The following is a 24,498-nucleotide window of genomic DNA, read 5'->3' on the forward strand; positions in this document are numbered from 1 at the left end:
CAACATGTAACCTGAGGTCAGGACAGGACAACGTTCCATGATGTTACAATTAGGAGTCTCGTGATCTTGGACAATACATTGCCATCTATTGCAATCTAGTTTCTTGCAACATCACCTAAGCTGTGACTTTACTGGCATAGGGTTCTTTCTAGGTCACCCACTTGGGTCAAGTATTCTTAAACCTGGGGCTTAATATAGCTAAGCTAAAATCTTACAGGCCTCAGCCTGTGGATTTTGCATTCCAGCCATGGTTTACTTATATACCTAATACACACTCATCACTCCTAAATTCTTCTCAATCTTATACTTCTATAATCCTACAGTTTAAATCTATTGCGTTTACATTAATTATAAGGATAGGTCCATCAATGGCTATTAGCCAGGATGGGCAGGAATGGTGCCAGAAGCTAGGAATAAGTGACAGGGGATGGATCACTTGATGATTACCTGTTGTGTTCATTCCCTCTGGGGCATCTGACATTGGCCACTGTCAGAAGACAGGATATTGGGCTAGATTGACCTTTGGTCTGACCCAGTAGGGTCATTCTTATGTTCTTATATATGAAATAGCATACGAATTGACCATACCACCAAACAACACGATGATAAATGGATGATAAAATGAACTAATTGGCTACAAATCGAAAAAACAACTAGGCTTTGCACACAGCAAACCACTATCTACCACTGGAATGCAGGCCCTTAGCATCTTATTAGAACAAACAGAATCTTATTAGAATAAAATAAAAAATAATTAGCACTTTTCTTCATTCATTTCAAAGTATTTTATAAGGTGCGTATGCCTTATCCCCATTTTACAGGTGGGGAAACAGACAAATAGGTTGATTGATCTTCCCAAGGTCACATCAAAACTCAAATTTACTTCCATATTTTCCTGCCACTAAATTAATCAAGAGTGTGCAGTGATCACATTAGTGCAGGGGCGGGCAAACTTTTTGGCCTGAGGGCCACATCGGGTTTCAGAAATTGTATGGAGGGCCGGTTAGGGGAGGCTGTGCCTCCCCAAACAGCCAGGCATGGCATGGCCTGGCCCCCTCCCCCATCCGACTCCCCTGCTTCTCGCCCCCCCCAGGACCCCTGCCCCATCCACCTCCCCTTCTCTCTGTCCCCTGACCGCCCCCAACTACCCCCCCGCTGCCCCATCCAACCCCCCCTCCTTTCTGACTGCCCCATCCCAACCACCTCTTCTCCTTCACAGCCCCCAGACCCCCGATGGGACCCCTGCCCCATCCAACCACCTCTTCTCCCTGACAGCCCCCAGACCCTGCACCCAAAATGCCCCCCACTGCTGCCCCCCACTGCCCCATCCAAGCCCCCTCCTTCCTGACTGCCCCCGGGACCCCTGCCCCATCCAACCACCCCTTCTCCCTGACCATCCCCAGAACCCCTGCCCCCATTCAATCCCCCTGTTCCCCAGCCCCTGACCACCCCCCGAACTCCCCTGCCTTCTATCCAACACCCCTCCCCGCCCCCTTACCGCACTCCCTGGAGCACCCCTGGCTGGCAGCGCGGCTCCACCAGGACAGGCAGCCACGCCACCCAGCTGGAACCAGTCACGCACCGCGCAGCACAGAGCCTTGGGTCAGGCCGGGCTCTGCAGCCCCGCTGCCCACAGCATTGCGCCCGCAGCGCAGTGGGCTGAGGGAGAGGGAGGACAGCGGGGGAGGGGCGGGGGCTAACCTCCCAGGCCAGGAGCTCGGGGGCTGGGCAGGAGGGTCCCGCGGGGCCAGCTGTGGCCCACGGGCTGTAGTTTGCCCACCTCTGCACTAGTGCAGAAATTCAGCACATTCATTTCAAAGGGCACTGTGGATAAGAATTGAGTGTGCTATATAAAAGAGATCTGATTTCTAGTACCAGTTCTACCAGGGACAATCTTGTGCAACCTCTGTTAAATTATTTTTTAAAAATAGGTGAATGATGCTTGCTTCCTAGGATAGCAGTGTGACACCTTATTAAGTAAGGGCAACAAAGTGCACAGAATTAACACCAGTCAGTAGAAGAGCTCAGATTAGACTTCATTGCTTCCAGTCCAACACATATTTTTCTACGTCAAAGGGGGCAGAGACTGTACTTCTGGTCTAGAGTTCTGGTTTTGTGCCTGGCAGGTATGAGATTCAGTGTGGGTTGAAAGACCATGCACTGCTATTGGCTCATAAGAAGCACTTGAAGGCTGGAGAATGCTCAGTGCAGATAAAATGTTTGGATATTTTAACAGCAAGCCTCTAACCAACTATTGAGCATGTACAAGTGACAATTTTCAGAGGCTTATGAATCAACAAAATCTGAGCAGATTTTCACTGGGACAGGCAAAAGTACCCTCCTGTTCACCCACCGCTACCCATCTACCAAATTTCATGTTCTTGCTTCAAAGTCTGGAGGTGCTAGAGCTCTCCAATGAAACCACTAGGAAAAAATGTTAATGTTGGAAAAAATTCTATTTTTTCTTAACGTCATTCTTGAAATCAGCTAAACAATTTTTGCTGACGAAGAGGTACAGAAAACAGCTAAAGTCTTGGTAAATTTATAAGCAATTGAAAACAGGGGCTTATAATGAAAATTGTTAAACTTTTACAATGGGTATAACTATCTTGCTCTGCCCATAACGCTGATTTAAATAGTTTTTCAGAAAGTTTCCCAAATCAGTTATTTCATATCCACAGGAACAGAAGTCTGTAAGGAGTCAATGTGTGATCTCACAGCACCAGAATTCCATAACAACTTTACTTGGGAAAAAGGCCTTGGCATTCAAATCTAATGTAACTATTATTGTAAGACGGTTTATTTGGAAAAATGTATGTGCATATGTCACATTACAATAGCAGCAGTATTAAATCTTTGTATTTTATGTTCAGACAAATTCTTTAATAACAAACACTAGTTTCCCTTAATTTAGCAATAATACTTCACTTAACAAACAACACTGACTAAATGGAAATACTACACAGAAACCTTAGCAATAAATGAACATGACTAACTGGTGGAGTTCTTGTTAAAACTATGAAAAAAATCAATTGGCAGTCATACTTAAGGTGGCCAGATGACAAGAACAAAATATTGGGACACAAGGGGGAGTAACTACAGGCTCACCCTCCCACTAGGGCCGGGGAAGCAAAAAAAAAAAGCCGGTGTTGCTGACGTCGATCGGGACACGGGACAAACAACTAAATATCAGGACAGTCAATTTTATCGGGACGTCTGCTCACCCTAGTCATACTAGACAGTGGTGACTAATATGTAACAGCTTTGTTTCAGAAGCCTTTTCTAGCTGTACTCTTGTTTGATTCAATGCCATTTTGGGAGGTGAGGGAGAAATCTATGGAAAATAAGTGTGTAAAGAAATATTTTAAGTGACAGTAAGGCAAAAACAACCCATGTTAATTACATGGAAAGTAACTTGCATATGCACATACACTGTTTGTAGACAGACATACCTTTCTCCTGGTTTTATGAGTGATAGACTATAAGATCTTTGGACAAGGACCATGTTATCCTATGCATTTGTACAAAAGATTCCATAGCTGACTGGGGCCCCTGGGCACTACCACTATAGCAAACTGAACAGTTTATAACCCAGAATTAAGTTAATTTCCTTGAGTTTATGGATCAAGACAATTATGTGATGTTGCCTTTCAAAATATTTACCATTAATGAATTGTAAGTATAAAGTTAATATCTCAATGTAAGAGTTGAGATAGATACTGAATTTGAGCATTTATTACTCTTGTAAAAAGAATAATTTCTTTCTCATGACAAACTGTGCTGTTAGACTTCTCAGCAAGAAAATTGAAATGAATGAGACCAAGATATTAATAGTTTTCCCCATGATACCTTGAGATAGCTATAAAGGATAGCTTTGTTGATTAAATTTGTACCCACAGAATGAACTGAAAGATCACAGAATAAATACTGCAAGTGATTAGTCTCAGCCAGCCTTGTATTGACCCTGCTACCAGCAGTAAAGTCTCATCGGTTTCTTTTTACTTTTGAAAAGCTGCCAGTAAAAGGAACCAACTATTGCGGACATTTTTCTGACATCCCAGGGACTACTGAACCGTGGAGCAAGTTCACTTCGATGAGATTGCTGGGAAATGTTCTCCCTCTAACCTTCTTAGAAGGACTTAAAAACACAGTCCCCTTTTTAATCACTTTTCTCCACTGTCAGACCACTGGCTAGCAATGAAAAACTATTAGGTGTAGCAATGGTGTCAATCAGTTTTTTCCAATTCTATTGTAATAGTATTATATCCACTGATTTTAAGAACAAGGTAAACTTGAGGAGCTAAGATCTATCCTGGGAAGCCTGCATGCAGCCACTGATGCCAATAGTAGGCACAAACTTTTATCAAACAGTATAATTTGGCCCTAATTATAAAGTTTATGGTGATTATTTTGCCATAAATAATCTACACCAAGGCACAAAATGAACCATTTAACACAGATGAACGAGTCTGCTTAAAAACATAAGAAACCACTATCACAGTTAAAAGCAACTGCACCTGTATCCCCATCTATGGTATAACCAGGGGACTGTCAGGTCTCTGGCTCCCCAATTGTCACCTCTCTTGGGTGGAGACACGTCTCTCTCTCCCTTCTGATCGGGCTGCACAGTTCCCTGTCTTCACCATTATCCCCAGCAGAGCTAGGCCTGCTTGCTTTCCCTTCAGAGATGATTAACAGTGCGAGTGCCCACAGTTCTAATTACCACACCGCTCATTTTATGCGCTATAGAGAAAAGATAATAAAAACGTACATACATACTAATAAGCTTCCCAGACATCACCCCAATCCTAACATGGGCTCTGGCAGGAACAGTTCTTCAAACACCCAACCCAAGGTGTTTCCTTGTTCATCACAGCTTCAACTCAAAACAAGCATACAGTTTTAGGGGGCCCAGTCCTTCCAATCCTTCCTTAAGGATTGGGCCCTCTGTGGACCACAGGTCCTGTCCAATTGCTGGATCAGGAAAAAGGCCCTTTTAAAACCAGGCTATTTATTCAGAATCCTTTCTTTATCTATGGGTACCTGGAGAATCCAGTCTGAACTAGTATATGCAGACATCACTGGGTGTCCGGGGTTGCTTCAAAGGGACTGATATCCAGAGGAATTACATTAGTATCCTCCTCCTCCTCCTCCATCTCCCTGACCACTGCCACATCAGCATGGTTCAATGTGTGTTCTCAAGGTTAGTATCTCTTTTGATAAGAAAATTCCAGTCTCCCTGTCCGTTCGAGTCTTTGCCCTTTTGACCAGCTTAACAACATTTCCCTCTATTTATGTCAACACCTGCCCACCAAGAGCTATTGAAACAACTTCATTTTGATAGGACACTTCTACTAGCAAGAAAAGGGCCTTACTGGATTTATAAGAGAGAAGTACTTCACAAAATAGCTGAGGGGATATTCCAAATCAACCACTTTGAACTGTAGCAAAGTAGCTCTAAGCTGAAGCACAAGTACAGATGATAAAAATATTGTGTGGTTGTTGTTTTTTAAATAAACTACGCCGGAGCAAAGTAACATTTAACCAACAGTTAAAACACACAACTTTGTGCTTAAAAGCAGATAAGTACATGAAAATAATGAATGGATTTTTCTATTTCTTTCCCAGAAAAATTCCAAGAACATTGAAGTGAAAGCTGAATATAGAACCCAGACCTTCTAATTAAATACAAATGGAAGAATAAACTAGAAAGGGAAATTTCTTAGTATCAGGAATTTAAGTTCTATGGAATATTTATCCAGAAGTTTAATTTTTGTACCACCATAAAACAAGATTTATAAATTGAGACACAAAACACATTTATACTTAATTTAATAATTTGAGCATTAGGGCCAGTTGTAACATACAACTTTAGAATTTAATTTAAAATATTGCATTCGGCCCATATACCACTGAAGTCTGCTATAGTCAATGGAAGCTTTCCACTATTTTCTAGTGGAACCAGGATTAGGCCCTAATTGTTGGTTTAAAAATGCAGTTATGTACTCTTTTTTCTGATCTATAAAAAGCCTGTGCCAACCAGATATGAGACATTGCCCTCCCTTTTGCCTTATACTGTATATTCATTAGAAAAACTAAATTCAGGAATCATGTTCCTCTCCATTCAACTGTGTTTGGGGGGGGGGAGGAAAAACAAAAACACAAAGCGCCCATCTTAAAAACTCAGCTGTGTGGGAAGTACGATTTTCACTAATATTCTACTTTTCCTGTTGCCCATCAGTGTCTGAGCATCTGCAAGTGGTGCTTCCTGTAGTTGAAACCCAATTCACATTTAACTTTTACACTTTCTCTTGATAATAGCTAGGCAAAAAGGACACAGATTCAGATTTTCTAGACAGACTCATAGATTTTAAGGCCAGAAGTAATCATCATGATCATCTAGTCTGACCTCCTGCACATTTCAGGCCACAGAACCTCCTTGCCCACCCACTCCTGCAATAAGCTCATAACCTCTGAATGAGTTACTAAAGTCCTCAAATCCTGATGTAAAGACTTCAAGTTACAGAGAATCCACCATTTACTCTAGTTCAAACCAGCAAGTTGCCCGTTCCCCACGCTGCAGAGGAAGGCAAAAAACCCAAAGGGGCCCCAGCCAATCCAACTTGGGAGAAAATTCCTTCCCAACCCCAAATATGGTGATCAGTTAGACCCTGAGCATTTAGGTCAGAGCCACCAGCCAAACACCTGGGAAAGGTGAAGCAACTCAAAGTCCTCCCCATCTAGCGTCCCATTTCCAGCAACTAGAGATATTTGCTAATAGCAGTCATGGAACAGACCATGTGCCATTATAGGCAATATCATACCATTCCCTCCATAAACTTATAAAGTTCAGTTTTGAAACAAGTTAGGTTTTATACCCCCACTACACCCCTTGGAAGGTTGTTCCAGAACTTCACTCCTTTGATGGTTAGACATCTAATTTCTAGCCTAAACTTGTTGATGGCCAGTTTGTATTCATTTGTTCTGGTGCCCTCTCTCTAATGGAAATACTTTACCTCATACATCCTAGGATTTTATCAGCCTTTTCCACGGCCGCATCACATTGGCAGCTCATAGTCATCTCATGTTCAACCAATACACCTAGCTTTCTCCTCTGTTGCTTCCAAATGATACGTCCACAGTTTATAGCAAAAATTCTTGTTGCGAGTCCCTAAATGCATGACCTTAACTATTACATTTCATTCCATTTCTATTACTCTAATTTTCAAGGTAATTCAAATCTTTTTGTATGATATTCCTGTCCTCCTCTGTATTGGCAATACCTCCCAACATTGTCATCTGCAAATTTTATTAGCACACTTCCACTTTTTGTACCAGTCATTTGTTCTCCAATCTATATGTGGAAAATTAGTCTCCCATAATCACACAATTCCCCATAGTATTTATTTCATTAAAGTAGTCTCTCTCTAAATCAGATTCTGGGGTTCTGTAGGCAACCCCAAAACATTTTTCCAGTGGAGCCCATTACCTTTCATCCCCTCAGTAAAACAGATTCTGTTTTATCCATTCTGTCACTTCTAATTTTTTTTTTTTTACTCTACCTAGTCATTAATATACAAACACTATTCCCCAACCTTTATCTTTCTTTCCTGAACAGCACATATCTTTCAATACCTGTACTCTAGTCATGACTACTATTCCACTATGTTTTTGTTATCTCTAACACGTGGTTTCACTTTCTGCACCACTCATTTTAATTCACCCTTTTTGTTATCCAGGCTCTTTACATTGGTGTGCAGACATCTTAGTGGTTTCTGATTGGTTTTGCCCAGATTCCTTGATGCAGCATAGTAGGAGCATTTGCATGCAATATACGAACCTTGGAGAAAGAGAGCGCGAGCGAACGCAAACGCGGGGGGAAGCATACATGCATATAACAGGGGTGGCCAAACTTAGTAACCCTCTGAGCAATCTTCAGAAGTTCAAGAGCAGTGGCGTGCCTGCCAGGGCTTCAGCCCTGGTCCTCCTGAAGCCCAAGACCACAGGCACCGATTTTTGTTTTTGCTGGTGGATTCTTTCCACCTTCTAGTTTCACTGTGCGTCATGTACATGCTCCTGCCACGTACCAGTGGTTTGTGTGCACTGACCATTCTCTATTTTCAGTGAATGCTTGAGCCCCCAAGCACCCATGAAGTCAGTGCCTATGCCCAAGACCCCAAGCAACCATGGAGTCAGTGCCTATGCAGAAGCCAGAAGTGATGTGGGGGGGACATGTGGCTCTCATGCCCCTCCCCCCACAGATGTTTGCCAGGGTTTGCTAGTCCTGCTTGGTCACATGGTGCTGCCAGGCCCCCTCTCTGCACAGCTGCTGCTGGAGCTGGCAAGCTAGGAGCTGCAGTAATGGGGAGAGGCAACTGCAAACAGTTGAGAGCTAGAGGAAGAGCCACTGCTTTTGCTGCTGCCTCTCCCCATGGAGCTAAAGCAGTGCCCCCCCCCCCCCCCGCAGCTTCCAGCTGTTTGCCACTGCTTCTCTACACAGAGAGAACACTTGGGAGCTGCAGGGAGGAGCTGCTGAGGTTAAGAGGGAGACATGACTCATGGTGTCATGGGGGGGAAGGGAATGAACTTTTAAATTGTGTCCTCCCACTCTCAAAGAGGCATCAGTCCTCCCTGGCAGAAGCTCTGAGGCTCCTCCCCCTGCCAGTCTGGTAGGTGGAAAATGGTGGGGGGGGGGTAGGAGGGTACAGCAAGCCACACTAACTGTAGAAGAACCACATGTGGATTGCGGTTGGTCACTCCAGCATATAATTTACTCAAAAAAAAGTTTGGGAAAGATTTAAGATTTTTGCACTCAGATGTAATGGTGACTGGCACCCTCAAAGGCAATAAGGTTTTAATTAAAACATGCCTTAATATTTTAATCATATGTTTATATCAGATATTTAATTTGAAAAAGTGATAAAAGTTATAAGAAGTGGCAACAGAAAGATCTGTGTTAGAAGGGATGCATTGTGTGAGACAATTCAGAAAATCTAAAATAAAAAGTTGACCCATAGCACTATTGCAGGATACTGTCATACTGTGGACCAAACAGCAATACAGATTATCCAATTCCTTATCAAATATACCTCTAGAAATGCAGGCTGTCCCAAAGACATGGTTAATCAATGTTTCACAAAAAAAGCCCTGAATCACAATCAACTTCTTCATACAAAATGAAATGTAAGCCTACATATCATCGCTAGGGAAGGAAACTGTGAATGCTGCTTCCCCTCCCTCCCCCGCCTTGCTTCAAAGCCTACAGAAGCCTCTCAGGTCTCAGTTATGTGGCTATAGAGGGGTAGGTGAGAACACTGCAAGTAGGCCAAGCTCTACAGGAATATTCCACAACTCAAAAACATGAGCCAAGAACAGCACATTACTACAGATTTACACTTCCCCTTGGGAAGATCATTCCAGGTGCAGATGGCTGGAAAGCCTTGAGGGGGAGCAAAGGACTGAAGAGGAATGCAGCTCAGCAGGGAGTTGAAGACTGTCCAGCAAGCTCACTTTTAAAAAGTCTCCTCTCTTCTCATGCTAGAAGAAGTGTTATAAAAATAATCTAGCTGTGGTGACCATTCCTATTTTTAACACGTCAATTTTTTTCCCCCACAAAAACTGCATTGATGACAGGCTCCCATAGGGAACTGTTTAGCCTTTTTCTTTGCTGAGAGACCTCAAAATGTAAATGGTGGAGTATTTTTATAAAATATGGAAGATGAGGTCTACAGTAGTCAGATCCCTATTTTAAGCCTGGGAGTAGATGAGCCATAAAACATTGGACTATCTTGTTTTGAGAAGTTGATTCTGATCAGCCCATCTTTGGTCCTATGCCCATGCCCATGCCCCTGACCCTGAATAGGTGAATGCAGTGAGCAGCTAGCTCTCCTGACTTTCTGGAGGTTTAGGGGGGGAGGGGCAGGAAGGAAGTGAGGAGGCCATGAAGTGGAAAAACTTCAATTCAAAAAGTATCGAACAACTCAAATCCCCTGCCAATTTCACTTCAAGTTAGGTAGAGAGATTCTACTAGACTTAGTCTAACCAATGCTGAGCTGGTTGTTCCTTGGTTTGCCGATTAGCAGGTGGAATAAATGGAACCTCGGTTGCAATCTTAACTATAGAACAGCTGCTTCTGTTTCGTAAACCAGTCAAAGGACAAATTCACAACAGTCACACAAAACATCTTTTGTATAGTAATGAGAATAGCAAAATGTTTAACAAATTTTAAACTATTCTTACATCATTTTTTTATTTACTTATATGATTTACAAGGCCTTGATTAGACAAAATAGCAACTTGGTAACTAAACTCAAAAACAAAAAGATACAAACCAGAATATAGAAGGAAACTATGTAGTTCTGTAAAATATATCACACCCAATGCACGCACTGTTCAAATATCCCCATTACTGTTGAAATGAAGATTTTTGTAAAGAAACAAACATTTTGGTTTAGTTTAAGTGCAATTACAGTTTTCATACAGTTGAATTATGCTGTAATTTAATTCTGATCACATCGGGCCTAGTGTTTGGACTGCAGCAGCAGCAACTCTCTCAAGAGGTTTAGTGCAGTCAGAAACTGGAATACAGCTTTGAGTATTTAACAGACAGGAGTTATAGACTGCATTCAGTAGAGTATGATACATTAATTGGAGCTAAAGTTTTAGTATGCTTATTGCAAGTTTCTCATTTTTAACAAGCAGAACTTTTTTGCAGACATGTTATTACTGTGGGTAATAAGGCTGTTGAGGGTAAGGGTATCCAGGTTGTTGAGGTCCTGGGTATGGTACTTGTCCAGGGTTTTGATACATTTGTGGTGCATATGGCAGATTATACTGGCCATAGGTGTAAGGATTGTAGCCCATTGGCATTGGCATCTGGCAATACCTGTGGAAAAAGGCATCCATTAATTGCAAAAATTACAAGTTAAATACTGAGGCAGCAATAGGATGCAGCATTAGAGAGAAAGCTAAAAAGGCAAGGAACCCACAGGAGACAGTTTCAACTTTTCCCCTTTACAGCATTTACTACTGCACATAAACCTTTAGGAAGCAGGTATTAAACCAACACAATACCTTGAAGTGAAATTCAGCTAAAGGAAAAAAACAGCAGCTTTTCATAACTAGGAAGACCATGACCCTGCTCTAAACCAATTTTTCCCCCCTTCTTAAAAACAATGTTGAATATAATTGTATTTATTAAGTATTTTCAGACTGTGCCAACTCACTGGCTAAGACAAGCTCTGCCTGGATAGCACTGTGTTCAATCAGGGGCAGTATTCACTGCAACAACCAAGGTGACTAATAGGAAGAATTTCTGCCTCGGAAAGGGAAATATCCCATTCGATCTATTGGCTACAACAAGGTTGAAGAGAGACAGGAGTGGGAAAAGTCCACAGGGAGATAAGCAGGCATTAGCAGAAGCTGCAGCTAACAAATGACTCCCAATTCTGGCTATGCTCCTAGAGTGCAGGGAAAGAAGTCTCATCTCGTGAGGTCATCCAGATGTTTGAATATGATTCCTTTACTAGCCTCTTCTCCCCAGCGTCGGCTCTAGTTGCTACTTAATTCTCCATTCTTCCTTTCATATTTGTGTCTAGGGCAGCTAAAGGATATACAGGACAAACATAGCAGCAGGTACCAGAGGAAAGGGAGACAAGACGTCCTATATATACTGCTGGTGGTGACCACAGGAAAAGTAAGGGGTTCTCAGATGATGAGAACGCCTTTCCGTTGCACTCCTGGCAGCTTTGCAGAGTGCCAGAACAAGCTATCAAAGTATCCCTTCTGCTCTTGCTAGAGTCTTCACAGTTCTTCCCAACAAGACTCAGTCTCCACCCTAAGAGAGGCCACATGCCATCTTTAAGAAGCAGGATCACAAAGACAAAGACTCTTCCTGTCACTTGACCCAGAACTGCTAGTGCTGCACTCTATAGGCAGACCATGTCAACCAAAAAGCCAAGATAGAATCTGAAAAAGCTAAATACAATTGCAAAAAAATTAAAAAAAAAAAAAAAAAAAAAAAAGCAGCCTCTCTGGGATTTTAAGTGTAGGGTGTTTCCAATTATATAAGTGTGCTGTCATTGAGAGTGGCAATACCAATTCTTTAGTTCTTACACAAAATGCACTACTTGCAAGAGCTAAATGAAAAGCTGATTTTTACTTCACGAATCTTCCCTCAGCACGTAGCAATATAAAACTCACTACAATGGTAGGTACATAGCTCTCATGTCAGCAAGACAGAATTGAAGGCTATAAGCTACATTTAGCCATCCTGCACTCAAATCAAGTATGGGTATTTCAGGAGGTTTCCACAGTATAGCTACTAGTCTTAAAGAGGGAAGGGACATAAGATATAAAAATAAATACCAAATACTAATTATAGAACAAGAAGCCAATATTGCAAACAGAAGAGAGGTCTGTAAAATTTTACTTAAGCTTCTTCATATAAGCCTTTACAAGAGCATCTCAAACTCTTCCCCTCAAACTCTACCTATCTTCCCCCTCAAAAAGTGCACTAATCATGTCTAAAGCAGTATCGTGGACCATCATGAGTCCTCACATTTGCAACTACATGACATTGCTCTAGCAATCATTATATGTTTTAGCAGTCTTTAATATGATGCAAGAACTAGAAGTGAGAGCAAGCACTTTGTGACTAGTCAGTTAAGCAAGGACCCCCACAGCGGTCCACAGACCAGTTTAAGAATTGCTGTCCTATACTAAACATGTGTCTGAACTGTAGACATGACAAATCAAAGTAATGTCAGATCTTAACACAGAAGAGGAAACCCCAGTGTCCACTAAAAGCAGCTTATTTAAATTCAATTCACATTTAACAAAACAGGCACTTTTTGGTGCTGCAAATTAGATCTATGAACTACTTAAGCATTCTGATAGTTTACCCTGGGTATCCTGGATAGGTTGGGTAAGGGGGTCCCTGTGCCTGCGATGGTCCAGTGCTAGCTGCAGATGAACCAGCTGGAGAAGCAGTAGCTCCAGTGGCTGTTGATACAGGAGTGGAGAAAGTATTTGCTGTAGAAATCACTGGTGGTGGAGGGCGTGCTGGTGGTTGTGGTTTACTAGACTTTAAAAAAAAAAAAAAAAAAGTCAATTAGATCAAGTTTTTCAAGGCAAGCACCAGGTTCAAGTCTATAACTTTTTTTTGGTTTTACACAGTGTTATACCTTTATGTTGCTGTATAATTGCTTAATTCAAACTTTTAGAAAGTTATGAGACAAATGAAAGATGATAAAATGGAAATTGAAACAAAGTTAACTATAAACCTTATTACTTGCAACCACTGACATTTCCTGAATGTTTTCCCGGCCTCCCTGCCCCTCCTTGATTTGGCAATAGATATTAAAATATAATACAGTAGAACCTCAGAGTTACAGACACCTCGGAAATGGAGGTTGTCAGTAACTCTGAAATGTTCGCAACTCTGAACCAAGTGCAGTTCAGGCTCCAGATCCAGCAGCTGAGACTCCCAGTCCAGGTTTCAACAGCAACTGAGCTCCCTACTCAGGCCTGGAATGAGTTTGCAAGCTTGTCCCCATTCTAACCTGCAGAGGTGTGTGTGGGAGGGGAAAGGGGTGGTGGGGGAGGGGGGAAACTGTGTCCCCCCCTCAGCCGGGGGAGGGGTAAAAATAGTGCGCCCCCCCTCCTGGCGGGGTGGGTGGGAGAGAGAACCCAGTGCATACCCCAGAGCTGCTCCTGCTCTGCTGGCTGGCTCTAGCTGCCTTGGGTTGGCAGCCCCAGCGGTTGCTGTAAGTGGGTGCCCCGTGCACGTGAGGATGGGGTCAGACCCAGATGTGCCTACCTTTAGATGCAATTCAGGCACAGTACAGTCGTGTGCGCGCGCGCTGCCTGAGTGGTTACTTCCGGTTTCATTTTTGTGTCCAGTTGACTGGGCAGTCCATAACTGGTGTTTCTATCTTTAAGGTTCTTCTGTACCCGAATACATTACAGAGACTGATATGCTAAAGTTATTATAATCAAATTACAGTTACAAACCATGGCCTATCTGTAATCAACTTGTATATAACACAAGCCTTTACTTACCACCATGGTTCTGGGTGCTGGAGTTGGAGTAGTTGATGCAGCAGGTTTACTTCCTCCAGCTGCTGCAGTTTGGTATGCAGGCTGTGAAGGAACAGAGGGAGCACTAGGTTCTCTAGCAATACTTTGTTGTAAGTCTCTATTAAAAAAGAGTAAAAGTATAGTTTAGATTTTAGCTGATTTTATATTTCTTTTCACTAACAACCTGAGGCAAGGCAACTCAGGATCTGACAGTGTCAATCTTATTTTAAAGCGTAACACTTAATATTGGACCCACTTTTGACTGGAGAATGATCTCACCTTGTTCAGTCCTTCCTCCAGCCAATCCTTTTAACAACTTGCATAGCTATTTCCTATTCGGGCCCTTACTCAAGCTCCAAATCCACCCAGAATATAGTTTATGAAGTGAGCAAAGCTTTAGGGAAAAAATATACTCCTAGAAAAATCAGGAACGTTTCAGCAACTTTGAGAGTCTCTGAAGGTATGTCTACAGCATATCTCCTAGCCCAGGCAGACTGACACGCGCAACCTTGGCTCAAGATAGCTCATTAAAAACAGCAGCGTGGATGTTGCAGCAGCAGCTAAGGCTAGCTGCTCGAACTCAAAACACCACCACTCCCCACCATCCTCCGTCCAAACTTGGGTAGCTAGCTCTCAAAGTCCAAAACTCCTATTTTTAAACACATTAGTTCAAGCTAAGCTAGTGAGAATCTCTCTACCAGTGTAGATGTACTCCTGGGTTACGAAAGGTACCTCGAGACTAGGACATACTGATAAAAAAAATCTTAAGCTCTTTACTCTGCAAACTGATTGTTTCACATACAGAGGACAAATGTACAGATTACATACATGTACAGATTTCAGATTACATACATTTTTATTTAATTTAGGGCAAGACCGACCATGTGTCAGGGTACAATGGAAAAGTTAGTCTGCTAGATACTCCAGTAGATATGATCTTCTGCACTAAAATGAACAGTCTAAGGGCTTGTCTACACTGGCCATTTACAGCCCTGCACCTTTCTCGCTCAGGGGTGTGGAAAAAAAACTCTTCTGAGCACAGCAAGTTTCAGCGCTGTAATGCGCCAGTGTAGACAGTGCACCAGCTGGCAGCTAGACCCAGACAGTGCTGGTAGCTACACCCCTTGTGGACTTTTAAAAGAAAAAAAAAAAGTGCTGCCACAGCTTTCTCCCAGTGCTCTGCCACGACCACACAAGCCACGTTAAAGCATTGCCTGTGTAGACTAGCCCTAAGAAAACTGGGGCAGAGGGAAAACATTTGCATGATGCAAACTGCCAGAAACCCGTAGCTCTCAGAACACTTGTTCTCATGTTCTTCAGCATGCAATCTCTATTTCTTGAGTTAAACTTTACTAAGCAAGCATCTTAAAAAGATACATACTAAAAATAACACCAAACAACTACCCTTTTCTTAGGATATTAAGAGTTCCATGGGAATTCCAGCCAGAAATTTGGAGATTGAAGTCAGGTATTCTGAGAAATGTAGCTTATTCAAAGATGTTGGGATAAAAACTAAATATTTGAGATTTGGCCAATTCTACTGAGAGACTTTAGGAACCATTTAACATTTAAGGGAAGTCTACTTCACATTAAAGTATGATAAATTAGGTAACATCAAAAAGTGTCACAGCTGGAAATTTGTACGTGGCATTTTGAAATAGAAAACTGAAAAAGAAAAATATCACTCTCTCCAATCTCGCTGCTAATAAACTAGAGTTTCATACTATGACAAATATGAAAGTCAACTCAGAAGAGAGATAAAACTGGCCAACTATTGGTCTTGCTGGTTAAGCGAGAAAGAAAAAATTGTCATTGGAGATAAGGGAATGAGCGATCTCTTATGAACAAGAGATCAATACTGTCTTGGTGGGTTTTTATAAAAAAAAGGTTATATGAACAGCCAGACTCAATTTGCTGCAGACAGTGGAACTATGGTTTATTAAATACCACATCCCAAAAGCATCACAAACAGAATGCAACATCTTAGGTGAAGGGATTTCTAGGGGAGAAATCCAACAACTAACTAGCATTTCTTCTTTAAAGAAAAGCCCTGTGTATCTGCAGCTTAACTTTATGCTTAAAAAGAATTTAGGATATTTTAGCCATTTTAAAAACAATTTAAAGACTAAAAAACTAGCCTTTCAAACTACAAAGCTCTTACAACAATGCTAAAAGTAAAATCCATTTTAATGTTCCTCCAATACCCTGATTAACATGAAAATGAAAACTGTCAAATTATGGCTCCAAAGGTTCCAATGCCAAACAAGAAACTACCTGGGGGAAGTGTTTTACTGACAACTAGGAATTTAGATTTTGCATAATGCAGAAGAATTTTTAGTAGAGATGTACTACAAACATCCCGAAAAGTCTGATCATCTTACCCTGTCCTACTACAATTTTCTGATGGCGATCAATTCTTAGTACAAGCAACAACAGTGCTAGTGACACTAACTAGTGACAGAATGGTAATATTTTGTTTGCACTAATTTTATAGCTTTAACCATATACACTGAGAAAGTGAGACTGTCAGACTTGAAAGGGAATTTAGTAATTCTCACCTCAAATATACCACAGTGGAGAGAGACACTTTAGGTATCTCTTTGTTGGCTTGATGGTGTGGCAGGCAATCAAACATCACTATTAAATGTTAAGATTTACTTTACAAAACAATTTCCACATAAAGCACTTCTTAAAAATAAAAATAAATAAATAAATGGATGGATGGATAGGATTTGGAGATTAAGTGTCAATGGGGCATGTGTATTGATTAAAGTAATACATTCCCCAAGTAGTTTCAGTATCAAGCAGCCCTCACCAATGCTTTGGTGAATAAGATGATTTGGTTAGAGAGACAGAACATACGTAGCTTTGATAAGCTTTCTTCTTAAGCAAGAAAAAGGTCAAGTGATTATGACCCTCAAAAAGCACATTACTGCACTAGCCTTATCCATGTACATAGCACTGTTGCAGCATGACACTGTCACCCTACATATGAAGGTTGAAAAGCTGTGCTGTTGACAACTGTTCATGGTGTGCTTGATTAATCTACATAACATAACAGTCACAAGATCAAACGGCAGTCCACTCTGGTACTTGGGTCTCAAGCACTTGACAATGCTGGCTTATTCACCTGAAGGAGTGAGACTAAGGCAAAGAGTCAGTCAAGGATTCTGTGATTTTTAGGAGACCTCTACAACTTCCTCAAAATTCCATTAATATAAACCGGAGGGCAGGGGGGAGGAGCACTCCTTAGTTTCTGCCCCGGATCCCAGCCAGTCTAATGTATGACCTGGTTGTTGCTTATCCAATAAGCTTTTTTAACTGAGCAGTCAATCATGAGGAGCACATGTTTCAAGGTTCCTTCCCCACTCTAAACTCTAGGATATAGATATGGGGACTCGCATGAAAGACCCCCCCCAAGCTTATTTTTACCAACTTAGATTAAAACTTCCCCAAAGCACACTGTCTTTGCCCTTGGATTAGACAAAATGCTGCCACCACCAAATAATTACAAAGTAACAAGGACAGGACCACTTGGAGTTCCTATCTCCCCAAAAATATCCCCACAAGCCATTACACCTCCTTTCCTGGGGAGGCCTGAGAATAAACAAGATGAGCACAGACCAGCCTTGGATTTTTAAGACCCAAAAAACCTAATCAGATGCTTAAAAAACAAAAAGCTTTATTAGAAGAACAAAAAAAAAAAGATAAGAACAACTCTAAGATCAGAATGGAAGATAATCTTACAGGCAGTCAGATAAAAAAAAAAAAAAAAAAAAAAAAAAACAGAAACCCTCTAGGCAATATCTTAAGTTACAAAAAGAAACAGGAATACACATTTCCTCCAGCACAGTGAATTTTACAAGCCAAAACAAAAAAACCTAATGCATTTTCTAGATAGATTACTTACTAACTTTACAGAAGTTGGAGGGCTTGCATCCTTGATCTGTTCCCAGCAAAGTATCACACAGACAAACAAAAACCTTCTCTTCCCCCCCCCCCCCCCAAGATTTAGAAGTATGTTGTCCCCTCATTGGTCATTTTGGGTCAGGTGCCAGCCAGGTTACCTGAGTTTCGTAACCCTTTACTGGTAAAAGGACTTTGCCTCTGGCCAGGAGGGATTTTATAGCTCTGTATACAGAAAGGTGATTACCCTTCCCTTTATATTTATGACAACATGCGTGAGCTTTAGTTGAGTGAGAGAAAAAAGGCAACGCTAAAGTACACTGTGGAGCAAAATGACAAACAAAACTGTTAAACGGAGAAGTAGTAAAATACCCAAATGGAACATTTCATGAAAGTGGTGGATTGATGTTTTGTACCACATGCAACGTTCCTGTAGATTACACTCGAAAAGCAAGCTGTGACAAACATACAGAAAGTGCTTTGCATAAACGTAAGGTACAAGGCCTTGATTCGGGTCTAGGCAAGAAAGCGCAACTACAAAAAATAGCAAGTGACCTGTTTACTGTAAAGACCAAAGAACAGATGCATCGTAGGACAGTTGTTTACAGAGGCTTTCTGCACTGCTAACATTCTGCTACGTGTCTTAGACAACTCTGCTAAGAAAAGCTATCTGGAAAGCTCCACGAAGACTATACCTACCTTGGATCATCTCCAAAAATCCATACTTGCCAAAGCTTATTCAAAGACATGTAAATGACCTGAAAAGTGCTGAATCAATGTTTTGGAATTGGTCTCATAGCAGATGAAACTACTGATGTCGAAGGGTGCTACATAGCGAATATCCCGGTTTGTCTTTTGCAGACACTTCAAGCTGATAAGGGGAAGGTAGTTTGGAATTGAAGTCTTTGCTAATAGGGTGTGTACGTTTGAAGACTTAACTTTAAAACTAAGTCATGCAGTGGTGGAAAAAGTTCAGAAATACGGAATTCTTGAAAAAGTCACTGCTTTTGTGTCATTGACAATGCTGCATATATGAAGAAAATCTGGAAACAGAGTCTCAAAGCACTTTCTAAATGCAATGCACGGAACATGCACAACACATCTTCTCAACTTAGTGGGCAAATCCTGGATAAAAACATTTGGAAAAGTAAATGAAATTGTCATTGCCATAAAAGAAGGGCATTTCATTCCTGCCTGGCTCACAAAACATGGTTCAGTCAATCGTTGCAGCAAAAAGCGAAGTGCCTGCAATTCCAACTTCACTGGTAACCATATGGTGGAACAGCTGGTTTGAAGCTGTCCACTTTCATACCAGCCCCCTGCAGGATTAGGTGTGTGGGGGGGGGGGAATATAGCTCTGAGAAATTTGTCGGTGCCCGATAACGGTGAGGACTGCTAGAGATCATTTTTGCCTCACAAAAGGTATCCTGAGAGATGACACACACTCAAAGATGACAACCTAGCGAAATACAAGCTGTTTCAGAAACGTGGAAAGCTCCAACTGTTAGTAAACGACCATTTTACACTAACAATCTTGTCAGTAGTCAAAGTTATATATGGTTTAACAGGAAATTTAAAAGCTTCTGTATTGTTGTAGTGAAAACTGCATTACTGTGTACATATTTGTTTATGACCAGCATCCTGTCCATGACTTAAATATCCATGACAAAATTTTAGCCTTACATAAGATCACCACAATGAATTAGACTGCATGGGGAGCATTAGGTTTACATTAATGGGCACACAGGGGCAGGATGATTTCCTGATGCCAGCTGACGATCACCTTATGACCTGAAGCATTCAGCTTGAATACTTGCCTTCAGAAGCATAGCAAAAATAAAAAGATCCAGAGAAAGGTAAGGAAAAACCACTAGAGGAAACAGGGGGGTTGTGGAAGAAGCAGTGTTCTGAAAGTGAACAAACTTAGTTTAAGAGTTTATGGAATAGCAGTGTATCAAGTGACTAGTACAGAGAAGTCCAATTGGGTTATAGAACAAAAGGTCACTTGAAGTTAAAAGGCAACAAGACAATTTTCTCAGGGGCTGGTCCAAGATCATGGCATCAACTCCCCAGGAATTCTCTCATCACCTTTTACCTCACGGGTAAGAAGCATTTCTTTGACCTTGCTTTCTCTGACATAAATACATAGCAACATGCAAATTAAATGTTTGCCTAAACAAGACACTCCATTGCACATGCTTCTCACCAGGGGGAGAGGATGAGAGCACAAAAATATGACAGAAAGGTAGTCAACGTTTAATGCGCTACTGGAATGTGCACAGACATTATGATGAGGGTGGTAAAACAACTATACAAAAGTAGAGTATGAAATAGATTATAGGAAACACTTTCATTTTACCAAGTACCGCTTGAGAATTCCCTACAACAGGATACACTGAGAAAAACTGTTTAGTACAAGTAAACTCCAAATATCTGTCAGAGGACATCCAAACTATTAGGACAACAGTCGTTTCTGACAAACAAATGAATTCTGGGGCAATGCTCTTCAGCTTTAAATGGTATTTATCTGAAATTTTTTTTAAAAAAAAAGGGTAGATACTAGTATGAATAAGGCTAAATTATGCAGACAATAGCTAGGATAAAATGATAAACAGCATCTTGTGAAGAGATTTCTGGAAGTTTCATAATTTGTTCAACTGCTCTCCTTTTACCATCCTTTTGATGATCCTTTCAAATAATTTTAATGTGTTAGAAAGGCACAGCTTATTCTTATGAGAACTGTACTTTACCCAGAGAGCCATCCTTCCTTTCTTCCTACTCGCAGTTAAGTACCATAGTAAGCACAACCATTGTACTTGTTATGACTAATATATATTATTTTCATTAATGCTTAAACAAAATACTAGATTCTTACTTTAGAAGTTCATCTCTTTCAGTCTTACGGGCAAAAACGATGTCACTGCATTTGTTTTGGAATTTCAGCAAGATTTCTGTCAATTCATTGTAAAACTATCAAAGAAAATGTGAACACATTACAATGAACACAGTCTTAAGAGCTGCATAAGCATAATTCACACCCCATTTTAAAAACAAGTTAATGTTTAACATTATGTATGTTTTTATAAGTTGACTCAGTTATGAAGGGACATTTCATAGCCCAAATCTTCTGATTCTAGTAAAACGACAACACAGATACATTTGCTCTTTGTTTGGAAAGCACTAGATCAGTGGTTCTCAATCTACTTGAATACCACTGCACCCCTTGCCCGAAGACCCCTATGCCCAGCACCTACCCGAGACCCCTCCAAAGAGTGGGGCCAGGAGAGGACCTGACTGCAGGGTGGGGCGATGCATGACAGCCCTGGATCCTGCTGTGTCGGGTGGGGCATGGCAGCCAAGGCCTGGGCCGCACCAGGGGCCCAAGACCCGCCATGCCAACCGGGCATCCTGGCAGAGCAGACACCAGACACGCAGACCCTGCAGCATTTAGCACACAGCTGGGCCACAGCTGTATGCTAATTGGGCCACGTGTTGAGAACTAGATTAAATCAATCAACCAACCAACCAGTCTCGGCAACTGCAAATTTATTATAAACGGAAGACAAATTTGTTTCCTCTCAGAGATCAAAATATTTTAAGAGGAGATACTAGTTTAATAAAATTTAAAAGCAGACTATTACATAACACTAGTAGTCAGTACTATATAGTATTAATCTCTTACTGATAAGCAAGCAAGACGAATTGTCCAGGAGACAACTTTCCAGTACCAAAAGTCAAACATAACAGACAATTGAGTATGGCCTTACTGATCTCTCTCCAGACCACGCAAAGAGCAATGCATACAAATAAAAGTTTTATAAAGTGACCTGATATCACTGTAGATGGAGGAAAAAAATGCCGCAAATACTAGGGCTGGTCTACACAGTCTTGCACTGAATTAACTAAATCTAACTAAAAATTCACACCTTTTGTTAGTCTTTATACAAACATGGCAAAAAAGTTTTACAACTGCAGCAATTCAAAGTTATACAGATACACATTTTAGAGAAAAGACTAAGAACAGTGAGCCAAAGAAAGGAATGCATCTGACATAACTGCAAAGTTTGCTGTCATTTATTGCTTAGATACAGTTTTGCACGGACACAGCAATGTACCCTTCCTGGCTCCATAAGGGTTACTATACCTTTGTGCCTTCTTTTAAATTGGCTACAAGTTCCACAAAGTTGTCATTTGCTACAGCTAAATTCTTCAGCACTTCTTCTCTTAAATTAGATTCACTGTTTGATTGTTTCATCTTTGAAAATTCCTGATGTGCATTCTGCAGAAAAAGAATGAACAGTTTTGGTCCTAAAACTGCCTAAAAATTCCTGAAATTTAAAATCCAAGGCATTCAAACACAGCAGTACCTCTGAGGATTAAAGGCTATTATGTGTGTTGTATTTAAGAGACTTTTGCATTTAAAATATTGGATGTAAACATGTATGATGTATTGTCATTCAGAAACTGTTTCCTAGCCCTGGAAGTAAGGAACATCTCAAATAACCCCCGCAGAGGCAGAAGTTCTACAAACTTATACTAGGTTACAAATAACTTCATGTTTAAATAGTTATTCAGAAACTTCTGGACACTTACTCAACATCTTTTGCATCATTATTTTGTATTCATACAGAAACATTTTTGAAGTAGTAAATAAAGACCAACAATATGATTTTACACTTTTTAATTCAAGCTTCTCTTTCTTGAGAAATAACTAAAAAGAACTGTCATTAGAATTCTCTAACCACTCTAATGAGTATTTACTAGTTGCACACCAGAAAAGAGATTTTAACAAATATGAAATAGTTAAGCTTGTGACCAAGTGAAATGTTGTGGAGTTTTGAAGATCAAACATCCCACACATCTTCCATATGCAAAGTACAAGAGGGCACATAAAAGAAAGTAATTACAAGGATGCCTGGCAGGACCTGCATTAAGTACAGAAATGAGAGTTTCCCAGCTTTATATCTCAATCAAGAGTTTCCCTTGTTCTCTTTAAAGGGCAGTTCCCATCTCCAAGTACAAGTTTCAGACTAAAGAGCAAAGAACTCTAACAATTTGCCCTCTCCCAAGACTGACTGTCTCCCAGGCACCAAGCACCAACTTCCATGTTAAAGGCAGGCGCTGTAGCTTTGCTCTAATCCCAGAAGGAATCAATGAAATGAAAGAGAGCAGACAGGCAACTGTAAACTGTTAGGCTGAGAGACTGTGGACTCTTGTTCTAAGACTCCCCCCAGGTGGCTTACAGAAAAAGAACGTTTGTATCCTTCCTAAGAACTGTAGCTCTACAACGAGCTTTTTCAGTTTGTAGTAATGAACTGTGCTCGTGGCCACAGACAGGCCCTAAGCTACACCAATCAGAATGGAAAGAGTTTGAAAGATCATTTCCCCGGCATTTTTTGCCTGTGATTTCCTACTACATTTTTCTGTAAGAAGGGTAACTGATTTACACACTCAGTGAAACTGGAAATTGCATAATCTACAAAGGAAGTTGAGACTCCTATGTATGTGCGTACATGTCTCAATTTAATGGACAGCCTTTCAACTGCCTTCAAATCTGAAGGACATATGATGCAATTAAACAGCATGCACCTCTTGTGGCCTGATTTTTAATGGTATTCATCTAGAAAGGCCTACAGAAGGGTATGTCTTTGAAGCAGAGATCTCAAAACCCTTATTTTTCAAACAGGAAAGAAAAGAAACAAAAAACCCCCAAAACTAAATGCCAAAGTAGGATTTGAAGGTAATTGGTTTTCCAGACGTGAGGGAACATCAGCTGTCCGAGAGCCTGAACCAAGTCTTAGATGCTTTCACAACCCAAGTCTTACTTACCTGTAACTGGATGTTCAAGATGTGTGGTCCCTATCTGTATTCCACTGCATTATACATGCGCATAATGCTCCCAGAGTCAGAATTTGAAAATATAGTCTCCACTGGGTCTGAGCATATCCCCTGATTCACCTCATGCTTCCGTCCAAGGCAATAAAGCGAGGGGCAGAGCGACCACTTCTCCAGTTCCTTATCCACAGTGAATCTGACAGATCCGAAGGAGCACGGGACACGGAATACAGGGTGAGGGTCCCTACTGGATTCAACTTAAGGTGATTGACAAACAGTACGTAAAGTGGAGGAGGGCGTGAGAATGAAGATAAAAGGATCATAAGGAAAACCGCTGTGCCAAAAGGCGGCATTCGCCATCAAGCCCTGCACCAAGGCATGCTGTGTGGCAAAGGTGTGTACAGAATTCCACACGTCTATAAGAGGCACATAGAAGGGATGCCATGGTTGTAGCTTGAGCTCTAGTGGAAGGAGCCCATACTTCTGTGGGGACAAGTAGGCTCAGTCAAGTTTAATAGAGCAAGAAATTCATTTGCAAGTTCTCTGGGTGGAAATGGCCTGTCCCCTAAGCCTCTCTGCTTAGTCCAGGGGATTTCCTGATTGGCCTTTTACTTGCAGAGAATGAAGCCAAAGCTTATCAGACATCGAGGGAATGGAGTCAATGCTCTTCTGCAGGTG

General features: G+C 41.2%; 1 protein-coding gene and 1 long non-coding RNA gene across 3 annotated transcripts in view; one reads left to right on the top strand and one right to left on the bottom strand.

Annotated features, from left to right (window-relative positions):
- The first annotated feature begins 199 nt into the window (after positions 1-199).
- Positions 200-20,319, top strand: LOC122458908. The gene is made up of 3 exons (XR_006279229.1): positions 200-337; positions 3,935-3,940; positions 20,308-20,319. It is a non-coding gene; the product is annotated as an uncharacterized LOC122458908 (long non-coding RNA).
- LOC119850837 (programmed cell death 6 interacting protein) overlaps positions 10,228-24,498 on the bottom strand; it is a 53,018-nt gene continuing 38,747 nt past the window's right edge. For both annotated transcript variants that reach the window (XM_038389505.2, XM_038389504.2), the window contains exons 14-18: positions 22,130-22,264; positions 20,861-20,955; positions 14,062-14,197; positions 12,903-13,084; positions 10,228-10,885 (exon numbers count right to left, since the gene is read on the bottom strand). In XM_038389505.2, coding sequence (XP_038245433.1) covers positions 10,723-10,885; positions 12,903-13,084; positions 14,062-14,197; positions 20,861-20,955; positions 22,130-22,264 — 711 coding nt within the window. In that variant the 3' untranslated portion in view covers positions 10,228-10,722. The remainder of the gene's footprint in view (positions 10,886-12,902; positions 13,085-14,061; positions 14,198-20,860; positions 20,956-22,129; positions 22,265-24,498) is intronic.

Source organism: Dermochelys coriacea, chromosome 2 (genome assembly GCF_009764565.3).
Source record: "Dermochelys coriacea isolate rDerCor1 chromosome 2, rDerCor1.pri.v4, whole genome shotgun sequence".
NCBI classification, from domain to species: Eukaryota; Metazoa; Chordata; order Testudines; family Dermochelyidae; genus Dermochelys; species Dermochelys coriacea.